This window comes from Trichoplusia ni, chromosome 1, assembly GCF_003590095.1.
Source record: "Trichoplusia ni isolate ovarian cell line Hi5 chromosome 1, tn1, whole genome shotgun sequence".
NCBI classification, from domain to species: Eukaryota; Metazoa; Arthropoda; class Insecta; order Lepidoptera; family Noctuidae; genus Trichoplusia; species Trichoplusia ni.
In genome coordinates, this window is record NC_039478.1 from 22,950,643 (window position 1) to 22,963,453 (window position 12,811).

At 35.4% G+C, this 12,811-nt stretch overlaps 1 protein-coding gene across 1 annotated transcript; it reads left to right on the plus strand.

The window, feature by feature from the left end:
• Positions 1 to 4,087: 4,087 nt before the first annotated feature.
• Positions 4,088 to 9,025, plus strand: LOC113499828 (calcium-binding mitochondrial carrier protein SCaMC-2; the record flags this gene model as incomplete). Its single annotated transcript, XM_026880384.1, is given in 3 exon segments — positions 4,088 to 4,246; positions 4,404 to 4,983; positions 8,499 to 9,025. Coding segments are annotated over 3 exon segments (924 nt in total), but the record flags the coding sequence as incomplete, so codon positions are not given.
• Positions 9,026 to 12,811: the final 3,786 nt, after the last annotated feature.

The following is a 12,811-nucleotide window of genomic DNA, read 5'->3' on the forward strand; positions in this document are numbered from 1 at the left end:
ATATCTTGACTGCAGATAATGCTCTATATTTCTTTAGTTTATTTGTGCAACGAATCAAATTAAACAGTCAACGTTTATTGTAACGTAGGTCGTGATAATGACCTTACGAAACTCCAAGGAATCTATTTGTATCATGATTGGATGCCGTGACACTGAACCATGCCGTGTCTATGAATTAACACATACAACGTCACAGTTGGTTGTTACGTAAGAACGTAACGTTTTAATACCGCAGTTATTTCGACAAGTTGAGTTTGGCCAGACTAACATTTTCTCTAGTCAGTTGTATAATCAGACATATTTGTAAATTCCGTCGTTTTGTTTTACGATAAACATTATCGCGTCTCGCTGTATATTTTATCTTTTCCTTTAAATATCACTGATCCATAATACATGCTAAATTCCAACTTCAATTGACATTTAAATGGCCGCGGACAGCTCCGCACACACTCGGCCTTTAGTTTATTTTTATTCCCTGTTCTAAATAATTGACAATCTTGTTTCTGAGGTTTTGTATATATTACGATTGAGATATTCTTAGAAATATAATCATCAGAATTTTTAGAACTGGTTTTTAAAGTCTATATTGCCATAACTTGAGAATCTCCGTGCAACAGGTGTCAGCGTCGAGTACTAGTGACCTTTATAAAGTTTCATACAAAGGGTATCTGTCCTATATGCGTTTCAATAATTCTTTAGAATAAACATCCTGTATAAACTGCTTTTGCGATCGTGGTGAAGTTCAATGTTCTGTGGGTCCGAGACTTTGTCTTTAAGAACTACTGAATATAAATAAAACAATTGTAAACTAATCTTAGTACAGTACTCAGAATAATTTATACTAAATTTAAAATAATAGATCTCTTATACACGCTTTTGAGAAGGCCATTTTATATTAAAAAACGTTAGATAAATCATCATAGCTACTTGAATTTGAAAGGTAGTTGTTGAAGAATTCAATGTTACTATTAAGTAATGCTGAAGACAATCTTTCGGCCTAAGTTTGATACGCCGAGGTCGGGCGGAGGCCCGCCGTACCTTTCTTAAACCGCCCTTGAGCGTAGCTTGCACACCTTTTATTTCGTGCAGTACTGTGAGAATACCTCCTCTTAAAGTAGGACAGTTGTGATTGCGAAGAGAGACGCCGATATACGCCGTGTAAGCGCTATCTTGCTCTCACAAATGCTAGTAGTAGCTTAATAGAAGGTGACAAACTTGCATCTAATTCGTCAAGATATAGGCTTTAGTGATGCCGTAGATCATTAACTTTGTATCATGTTCCTTAAAAAATAAACAATGCACATGGTGAGTCTAAAAATTCCTTACGAGTGAGTGAAGGAAGAGTCTTAACTTCAAATTTCTTAAGACTTTTGCTACTAATCTGTAGAGAAATCGGTATGCAGCTGAAAATATGCCATCTAATTAAGTTAAATAGAGAATCAATATCCATTGATAATAAAATATTTATTATTATATTGCAATTAATTAAATAGGCAAGGGCCACAAATTATAATAACGATTTAGCAATCGCATGGACCGGTGACTTTGACCGCATTACCTAAAAACTAATAAATCGGAAGGTTACTTACTCAGAAAATCTCTTAAATAACAACCTATTGTTCCTCACAATACCTACAAGAAATAACGCAATTGACGTATGACGTTTGTTAAACATAAGACAATTGCAATTTTTGACGTTGTATGTCATTTTCAAATGAGTATTTAACTTAAACTGCGCTTTATTACTACTAAGAGCAAGAAGCACGTAATAATCAAACGTGATTGTATAATACGTAATTGTTATATCCCTTTTTTATTTTATGCAATATAATTTAATCTGTGACCTTGCGGCCTCGCTTAGGCAATAAGTCTTGTCTAGCGCCGAACCCATTGACACTCAATCGTCACCCTTGACACCAATAGCCTAAACAACGCCGGTTTCTACTCGAATATTAAATGTATCGAACTTATTCGACTCCACTTATACCGAGTACTTAAATGCGTCGATTTGATGTTTGAATAAAATCGACAGTCTGCATCTGGTAATCTTATGTTTTGGGGAGCAAGTATCAAGTGAGATGTTGCTTTATTACCTATACAAATATTTTCTGCAGCAGGCAGATAAAAACTAACTTAAATGAAAATCGGAGGTTTCCAAAAGAGTCAACCTTCTGCTGAATTATAACTCTTCGTGGAATAAGCCACTATTTTCCTGTCCTTATTTGCACTGTCGCGTTTCTAAATTAGTGCTTACACGGAACTCGTAAGTAGCTGTGATAAAGTAATCAGTAATTCCGGTTCTTGAGATAAAATACCTTAGTCAATACGCCCGGCAATCATTTGTACAACCTCGTTAAATATTCTAAGATAATAGTTATTGGAATTCCGCACAAGCTTTTACCTTATTACACGAAGCCGCGGCACTTTCTACTTATATCCGCATTGACCCACAAAAACCATATTTTATTCCAAACGAACGTCGCCCCTAAGATGACCAAAACCGAAGACAGTGATCGCTTTCACCGTATTAGCTTGCGAAACATATAATAAGCATTAGAAAACGTGATCACAAACGTGCCCGCATGTCTACCAGCCTCCACTTATACCAATAACCGCCGATCATTATTGACCGTAATAAAACCTTCAACAAGATCCACGTCACATCTCAAAAAACAATAACACCGGCCTGACGTTTCTGACTTCATTCAGCCGTCAAATTACCTAATTGGCCCAATAACAATACAAAATATAATGCTGTTTGCTGCTATATGTCTGAATAACTAAATTACATATGAATACAATGAATAGGCCGGCTAAGTTCATGTTGAAATCTTCCGTTCATACAGGCCCATACAAGAGTAACGCGATGTATTGGAAAATTTACGTGACCCTCATGTCTATGACCATGGATTGGAACCCCAGGACATTGTGCCACTTCAAAGATGCGGCGGTAACTATACTTCCTTACTAAGCCCCAACGAGTTCAGCAGACAGAACTAAACGCGTTAATTGGTTCCTTGTTATCCACTATGGTTCGTATTTTGTGAACACTTAAAAAAATCCTGTACAAATGTGTGGTCAATACTCTTGCGAGTGCTCTCGGTTCGAGAGAGGTTCTCTGGGTTGAGTTTATAATATGTCAAAATCTAGATGTTACCAGCGTGTTCACAAGTCACCATTAAAAGCTTAAACTAACTTTTCTGAAGCGTTGTCCTTGGCAGCATACTACTAAGTCATACTGGTAGTTTGAAATCATTTCTAAATAATAATTCTGTTCGTGTTACTTAGGTCCTTGTACCCGATTTCCAAAAACGACAGAAAATCGGAAGTTCTTCTTCAACCAAGAAAATAGCTCTAAACTTTGATGACGATTTTGATTTTGTAGGTATAATATAACAATTTTTATTATTATTTGATTAGTTTATATCGCTTGGTATATTTAATGATTTGGAGCTAAGTTTGCCTAGCTATTTGAATAATATAACCGTTATCACAGGATGATCAGCTAAACATTGAGATTAATCAATGGATAAATGAGAAAAAGGAAGAGCCGCCTCCGCCGCCGATCGATGATGATCCATTACCAGTGTAATATCTAAGAGACTGATGACGTCATCATAGTTCACCCACGCCCAATTTCAATAACCAATCCGTAGGTAGTTCCGCCAAAGATGGTAATTTGACGCGGCGTTCTCATGATACTACTCTCTTTTGTGAAAATCTGCGGATGTGTCAGTTATTAAGAATGGGTGCTATTGGTATTCATTTCCTTTGTAGATAGTAATCATTTGGAATCGTTTATAAATTGTATACTGTAGACTTACATGAAGACTTCATCCGGTAATTCCGAAAATAGATTCGTATTACGTACATCCATTGTAAAGATTAGGTCGATGTATTTAAATTTAAATGTTATCATCTTTTTAGAAATTCAAATTATCTTAGACTAAAGATCCCCTTTCTACATAACCTTTATTTGACGTAGTTTCGAACAAGCATTCATTATAACCAGAAATATAAATAGCCTTTGTAAAATCGACAAAGCGATAAAGTATGCGTTACTTAGGTGATGTTCTCTCGTTTTCAGTACCTTGACATCGGTGAGGATATGAACGTGCCCGATGACTTCACGCAGAGCGAGTTGCAGACGGGCAAGTGGTGGAGGCACCTGCTGGCTGGAGGCATCGCCGGCGCCGTCAGCCGGACCTGCACCGCGCCTCTAGATAGACTGAAAGTGTTCTTGCAGGTGAGTACGTCGCTGTGAGTGATACAGGAAAGTCTTTTGCACATTTGTTAATATTTGCGAATAATATCGTAATTGAGGTTGCAGTGGTATATTTTCTGATATTTTTTTGTTATCCTATTTATGGACCTTGACTGACGAGCATTGTTGAAATTTCCAGGTGAACCCTACCAGAGAAAACATGGGAAAATGTTTAACAAAAATGATAAATGAGGGTGGTATAGCCGGGCTGTGGCGAGGAAACGGCATAAACGTGATAAAAATAGCGCCAGAATCAGCACTCAAATTTGCAGCTTACGAACAAGTAAAAAGACTAATCAAAGGCGAAAACAGAACTAACCACCCTCTGGAGATACACGAACGGTTCCTGGCCGGAGCGACAGCCGGCGCCATGGCTCAGACTGTGATCTATCCTTTAGAAGTGTTGAAGACAAGGTTAGCGTTAAGAAAGACTGGTCAGTACAGCGGGATCTTTGACGCCGCTAGGAAAATATATTTAAGGGAGGGGTTAAAATGTTTCTACAAGGGTTACATTCCAAATATCCTGGGGATCGTGCCGTACGCGGGGATCGACCTAGCCGTGTACGAGACGCTGAAGAAGAAGTACATCAGCAAGTACCAGGCGCACAACGGGCAGCCGGGCATGCTGCTGCTGCTGGCGTGCGGCAGCGCGTCCTGCACGCTCGGACAGGTCTGCTCCTACCCGCTCGCGCTCGTGCGGACGAGGCTACAGGCCCAAGGTGACTACCCTGCAAATACTACTACACATAAACACACATTAACACTAAAAGCTGTTTAAGACTGTGCGTGAAATATTTCCGATAATATTTGGCTTTTGGTATCAGAGCTGATCAGCGCGTATTGTATTGCAACTGGCACTATATCGTTCGCAACGTTTAAATTAGCTTTAAATCATCCATCTTAATAAGTAGGTACAGTTATGATTTAAATAATAAGTTCAGTTTCGACATAATTATGTCATTAAACATTATTTTTAAACTTCCGATTAATAGAGCCTTAGGTTGTATCAAAGGACTGTATTGTATCGTATATTTGTAGCAAGGTTACATATCCATTAGAAAATACTATTCATAACGAGTCGGAGGAAAAATAACTTCCTTACGACTTGAGGTATAGTCTAAGTATACTTCCCTACTTAAACGATTGTTCTTGAGTGTAAACTGTCGCCAATTTAAATACAGTTAAAGGGTCCCGCGCAGACCGAGCGCCAAGGATCAAGTGTTGTTCAATCAGTATTTATTAACGGTCACTGAATGAAATTGAATCAACAGCAATCGAGACGCAAGCGGTGATTCAATTTATATCATTACTGTGAGAGTCTAATGTGTTTCGTCGCCGTGTATGCTTGTTGTGCATTCTGCTAGATATGTAAGTACGTGAGTGGTCAGATATGACGGACTAGCTAGTTTCGGAGATAAAAGAACAGCATAATATTTATAAGAACGTTATGTTACGATATGCTACAGGTTAAGCGATGCTAAAGATATTCCATACATCATAATCAGATTTTGCTATTTAGCAAAATATTAATTTATCGTATTCATTTAAATAATACATTCATCCAATATAGTTTAATTGCAAACAACCATGGATCTTATGGTCGATTTCCAATATATTTAAATTTCTTGGTCTTTGTTCAACAAACTGACAGCAAAAAAATAGTTCTTTTTCAGTCCATTATTTGAGTGCAAAAATGTAAGTTGGCAAAGGTAAAATTTATAAACATTCCTGAGCTGGCTATTTTGTTTTAAAAAAAACGTTTGAATTTTGTCATTGTGTTTACTTTCTATATTTGTAAACTTGTCCGTTTCATTTTTGATATTATACAGTATGTATAGATTAGTCAGTGAGAGTATATTTATATAGCAAAACAAAATTAATCAACCTACAGCTATTTGAAAAGAGATAATACAAACATACAGAATTACGAATAGCCAAGAGACAAAATACGTGAACATAATTAAATAAATCTCCGAGAAGGATATCTAATGAGAATTTCTAAAACTTGAGGTAAAATCCTGATACAGTGAAAAACAATAGAACAATTATCAATTAAACTATTGTTAGCAAAGAAAATAGATATTGAATCGAGTAAACAGCCTTTATTTTTTGACTTTATAAGCCTAATAATATGATTTACGTAATGCATGAGATTTCAAGTTGAAATATATTGTTTTGTCGAAAATAAAATCTGCGTTAAAAATATATCTGGATTTAATATCATTGAAAAATCAATCATAGACATGCTTCCAAAGCCTTATTAATTATGATATGTTATTGGCGTTATAAATTTATTAAATAATACTTTTTTTATGCTGACCACATTCATCATAGCTCTTACATTAGTTGCTTTTGTATTAAAACCTTTAATACAAAACCAACTAATTGGAATCGTTCGATCCGTTCGGGAGTTATGATGCCACAGGCAGACACGTGGATATTAAACAACCATTTATTTGCGCCAGAGGATAACAGCAAAATCAAAAGATTTTATTTCAAACTAGCTGTTGCCCTCGACTTCGTCCGCGTGGTTAGAAGATATAAGTTAGGAATTTTTGAACGGAAGCCCTCGAAGATGAATAATTTTCCCAGTTTTTTCCACATTTTCCATTGTATCTTCGCTCCTATTAGTCGCAGTCTGATGTATATAGCCTAAAATATATAGCCTTCCTCGATGAATGGTTTATTCAACACAAAAAGAATTTTTCAATTTGAACCAGAAGTTCCTAAGAATAGCGCGTTCAAACAAACAATCAAACAAACAAACTCTTCAGCTTTATATATTAGTATAGATAGGCCACAATTTCATTAACTTACAAGCCAGTGATCTCTCAAAAAAAAATTAGATTTCAAAACTAGATCTCTTCATAGTTTAACCATTAAGCAAAATTAGAATTTATTATAATGAATGCAGTATGATTGTTTGACACGATTTCAAAAAAGAATAATGTCTAATATACATAATAAAAAAAAAAACAATATTTAAACAAGTAATAACAGAACGATTATCAATAAGATTTCTACAAGCACATAATCTTTGTACAAATAAATGTGAAGTACAAAGTCCTTTATACCGTGTTATATAAGAAGTTAATCTTAGAGACAATAGCGTATTATCTTATTAAACAACTTCACAATTTTTGAGACATTCAATGCTTATAATAGGTGAATGAACTAAAACAGACATCGTACTGTCATAATACTTGTAATTAAAATAAAGATTTCTCGAAGTGAAGGTCACCTTGTCTGCGAATACAAGAGTTCACCCTTGCCCGTTATCATCAATTCGGTTGGCAACTGATAGCGCGCGACCTCAGGTAGCCGGGATACAGGCTTATCATGTCTAATACACCTGATGAATTTCAGTTAAAATATGTATTGAGTAATATGTAACATTCACGCAAAGCAGACTAAGGTCTACCAGGGAATAATAGATAATATAGTGCCAGTAAGAATCAGTGTCATTTATAATTTGTAAAATTATACGAAAAGAAACAGATGTTATGACAAATGTACACGGCGCTTTACTTTGTCTATGGTTAGATATAGAAATATGTAGACGTTTGTACATTGACCCTCCTTACAGTAGGAAGAGGCCTGTGACCACCAGTGGGACAATTATTATAGGCTCGTAATAACTAACCTACCTGTAGAACGGCATCGCGCTTTATAATTTCATTCATTTTATTTTAAGAAGTGTTTGAAAGACCTCTTGAAGTCGCTCAAATAATTGGTGTTGGTTTGGCAATTTCTATAATGTTATAACTTCAATTATGATTTATAACAGGAAAACTAGCTCTGAACAATCAAATAACGACAATTAAATTTATTGTCGCCCCTTGTATCATAGCCAAACTTCACCACATAGACCACATAAACCTATAGTACCTAATAAGAGCTTATAAGGTTGTCTGATAACATACCGTGTGCTGATAACGTTAGTCTAGCGTTTCCTTGTCTGCCAGTTATGTTGTAACGTTCTCATATGTGTTGTGTTATCAAAAGATAACGCGAAATACAGTAATTTATCATTTCATTAAAGTACAAGGATTATACTTAACTCAGACTGTCTGGTTAATATTTCTATTTATGGTGCAATATGGTATTTTATATGTATAATAAAATCTGTAGTGTTCATAAAAAAATGTTCGTTGCAGTTTACTTGAGTTTTCAGCTCCATAAAATGTGTAAGTTTATTACATAAATATTAAAGTGTTTGGTAATGTTGTTCCAGAGAAAGCAGCGAAGGGCGCGGAGGGCACGATGCGCGGTGCGTTCCGCGAGATCGTGCAACGCGAGGGTCTGCGCGGGCTGTACCGCGGCATCACGCCCAACTTCATCAAGGTGATCCCGGCCGTGTCCATCTCGTACGTGGTGTACGAGTACGCCAGCCGCTCGCTCGGCGTCAACATGACGTGATGCGCGCGCGCCCGCCCCGCGCCCCCCGCCCCTAGGGACGCGCCGATGACGTCACGCTCGAGCTCAACACTCGCATCACATTCTAATTTAAGCATATTAGCAAATTGCATTTCGTTGTACATAGCTCTTGTGCATGTTAAGTCTTATTTATTTTACATATGTGACATATTCCAATTATTTAATTGTTTCGAACGAATATTGTAATCGATTAAGCTTGTAATTGTGTAGCGAACCCTGGTTGCATTTGCTGGAAAATTGAGGTGGTAATAGAGTAATATGGCATGCCGGCAACAAGCCGGACAGACAACTGTGATTGCAATAAATGTATGTATTTTTTTTATTTATTTTGTTTATTTTTATTTTATTATCTTTTTATTTACCGCGCGCTCTATTGAATTAGACCGTCCATATTGATAGCAGGCTCGTCGTCTTGTGTAGTCGTGTTATCCGTGTCCTTTCTGTTGAGAGAGTGCTGTTGTTTCGAGGAGAACTGGCTACTGTTCTATATGAGATATATGGCAGATAGGAGGAATTCCGCTATGGAAGTATGTTTAGTTTTATGAGCAGCTATTACACGAGGTAAGGAACGAGCTGTGATTAGTATAAGCGAGAGGTTTGGGATAAATTATAGAAGGTATGACCTTAGAAATATCTAAATAGGGTTTTACACCGACATATAATATAGACCGAACAAAAGAAGTAGTGGGGAAGTTGTCCGAGGACTCGTAGTAACGCCCGATTGCAATACCTATTACTTTACGTGGCTCTAGAGGTAGTTTTTCTGCTCCATTCCATTTTATAGTCACGACAGCTCTCTAGATATGTCTCATCGTAGTGTCATCAATCCGCAGTGGTCTCCAAGCTCATGCTTCCTAAGGTCTTCAGCGCAAAGGTTGTCATAATCACAAACTGCTTAGTCTCGACTCATAATATTCAAGTTTAGTAAATTGTACTTAAAGTTGTTGAACATATAGTATCAAACATTCTACAAGGAGTTCGGTTGCAGTTTCTAGAACTTTTTTATTATTATCGTTTTAAATAGGTAGGATTTAATTATTTCATTTTTTTTGTTCCTAGATGATTTTTTTTTGTTTTGCTGATTTAGATTTGGTTTTTTGCTTTTAATTAAGTATGCATGAACAAAATTAAAAATAATTAGTTATAAAATAATGTCACAATTACTAAAACAAATCTCATGATTATATTTTTAGTGTAATATTTATATTTAAATATCTATATATATTATAATGTTATGCCTATATAGTATTTTATGAAAGATTTAGGTAAATATTTAATATACGCATGCTTCCTGAAACTTAACAATCAAGATAGAAATCAAAACTTCCTCTAAACTCAAGTTTTTTATGATAATTCCAGTCTACTTTATAATATTAAAATCTATTTATATTTGAATAGTTAGGCTTTTAAATTGTCTATTGCCTTTTTGAATGTTTGTCTTTTAGGTGATAGTTTTAAAGAGATAGTGTTTTTCCTCTCTTCGTGTTGCTAGGTAGAAGTTTAAAATTATTATATTAGTATAATATATTAGGTATGTTACTATACTGCCATCATTTGCCTACATATTACGTTATTAGTACAATTTCTATGTAATTTGTGTAACGGCTTGTACATGATAGCTCAGGATTGTCATTTCAACGCTGACGAATTTTGAAGGAACTCTGTGGCACACTAAATGCAAGTTTCATTCATTTATCATCTCCAAATCATTGTTATATTCATCTTGAATATTTATCAATTAAATATTTATTGATGATAGTCACTGGCGAATACTCCAGTTTGGCTTAAAGGCTTGAGTTCGGAGGTTATTTCCGACAGAGATACTTGTATGATGCCTGAGCCATAACCTACACTTACAGCTTCTAATTAACACACATCTTGAAATGCACATCTTGATCCATTATGTATAAGACAACATACGACTAATATTAATAAAATATCCATTCATATTCTTAATAGAATATATAGACTTTAGTCCACCAAATAAAAAAGAGAAAATTTCCATTTAAGAGGGAAAATGGAACACTTATTAATATTAGTCAAAAGTTTACCATAACTAACTCTCACATTGTTGTAACCCTTTAACTTATGTCAATTTTAACCTGCATGTTATTCTGTTAACATAAATTCTCATTGTACACAAAGCGGTGAATGTTTGCACTTGTTTTAGCTTCCAAATGATAACCGCAATATAATATAGATGTTACATAAGTGTCGTTGGAAGCTACAGTCGTTATGTTCACGTTGCTTCGTATTCGTAGAGCTTAGGGTACTGAGAAGTCGACGGACAATTACGTATTATAAGACAGAAATCACATGGTTTACAGCTGATTGCAGTAAACGCTGAGACTGGTCACCTGGGCACCTAACACCACTTGTCGGTAAAGCTGTTTCGTTTTTATATGAGTAACAGCACTACATGACTTGTAGAGGCGAGAGGAGGGAACTTTTGCAACCATTGTCGTTTCTGGCTGTTCGCATTGTCCGGCGAATTCTCATGCCTTTCTCTGTTATGCATATGCTTGTGTGTACCTTCCGCAAGTCCTGTTAGTCTAAACATATGCTTTCATTGTTACACGACGTTAAGAGTATTTAAAAGAAGCTAACACTGTAACTGTTACATTTTTCGTCTTGTTTGACTAGAATAAGGCTTTTAATTAATTAAGTTAGTACAATTTAAGTCGGTTGTTCAATATTAATCTATATTAGCACTTCCATTCCCTCTTAGGAACAATATAATAAAGAATGTACGACAAAGAGGAATGGTAAATTCTACATTTTGCCTTATGATATCTCATACCTCATACACAAAGTAATTTACTTATATCGAAAGCAATAATTAATATACGGCACAGAAGTAGAGATTTTTCACATTATTATACATTATCGTGTTATATATTATAAAGTATTCCTGTTATATTCTAGTTGTAGTGTCCGAGGTCCGAGCTGTCTGAACACGCAGATATAGGTACTAATTATATAGATTTATATACAAATGTTATAGAAGACTGCACGAGCTATATCTCAGTCTTCTATTCACTTCAAATCTAAGGTCATCATTTAGACCTACTAGTGACATTATATTAAACCGTTAAAGCATTTTACGCTTCCTACTTTTCAAGACTAAACAACACCATTTTTATTATTGTTATGAGTCAATAATTAGTCATGTGTGCAATATTATGTAACATGTGTAGTGTGCATTAAATCCCAATAACTTGTGTAATTTAGTATAATACGGCACATACTAATGCCGTGTAGTTAGGTAAACAAATTTCATATTGGGCTTCTACGTAGTATTGCTAGTTTACCGTTTTACTATCGGAGTTTAAGTGTACAAGTAAGCTTAGACGTCTGAACATGTAATTAATTGTAATTTGTCTATACAACGGCTTGCTAGCGCTGTTAGGTATGTCGCTGCGGCACTAATTCTGATCGACCTCTCGTACTTGATAGGAGGTAATCACATCCCGCTATTCCTAGAAGTACGCCCGTTAGCAGAGCCGACTGTACCAGAGGACGCGTTGACAGTGACGCCTCGCAAGGAGAGAATCGAGTACCTTAAAGCATTTACATAGCAAAATATTTTTACTATATTTAAAGAGTCCATTTAAAAGTTTATCGTAGGTATAATATTAACGTGACTGTCATCAGTAATGCAGATTCTACAAGGACTAAATAATATCTAATACTAAACCATATTAATATACGCATGTTATCATTAATACTCAGCGAACAATAAAATTTCAATGTGTCCGGAATATGAATGGAAACACGCTGATCTGAAGTAACTCAAGTAACGTGTACCTGAATATGAAATGGCAGTCACGTATACAACCATATGTGAGAAGATTTACTAAATACAATATTATCTAATAGTAATTACTCAAAGTACGAATGCAATATTTTGTCTTAAAGTACGCCTTATTCTCAAAGTATTTTAATCATTCTATATGTAAACTACTTTGTAAAAGAATAATTATTTTGTTGAAATATTTCAATAAAATATTATTGGCTGTTGATTGATATTTACCTGAATAAACTAATAAACGAAAATATTGTTTCATTTCATGACCTGTCAAAATTGAAATTCGCGGTCTGTAGACCTGT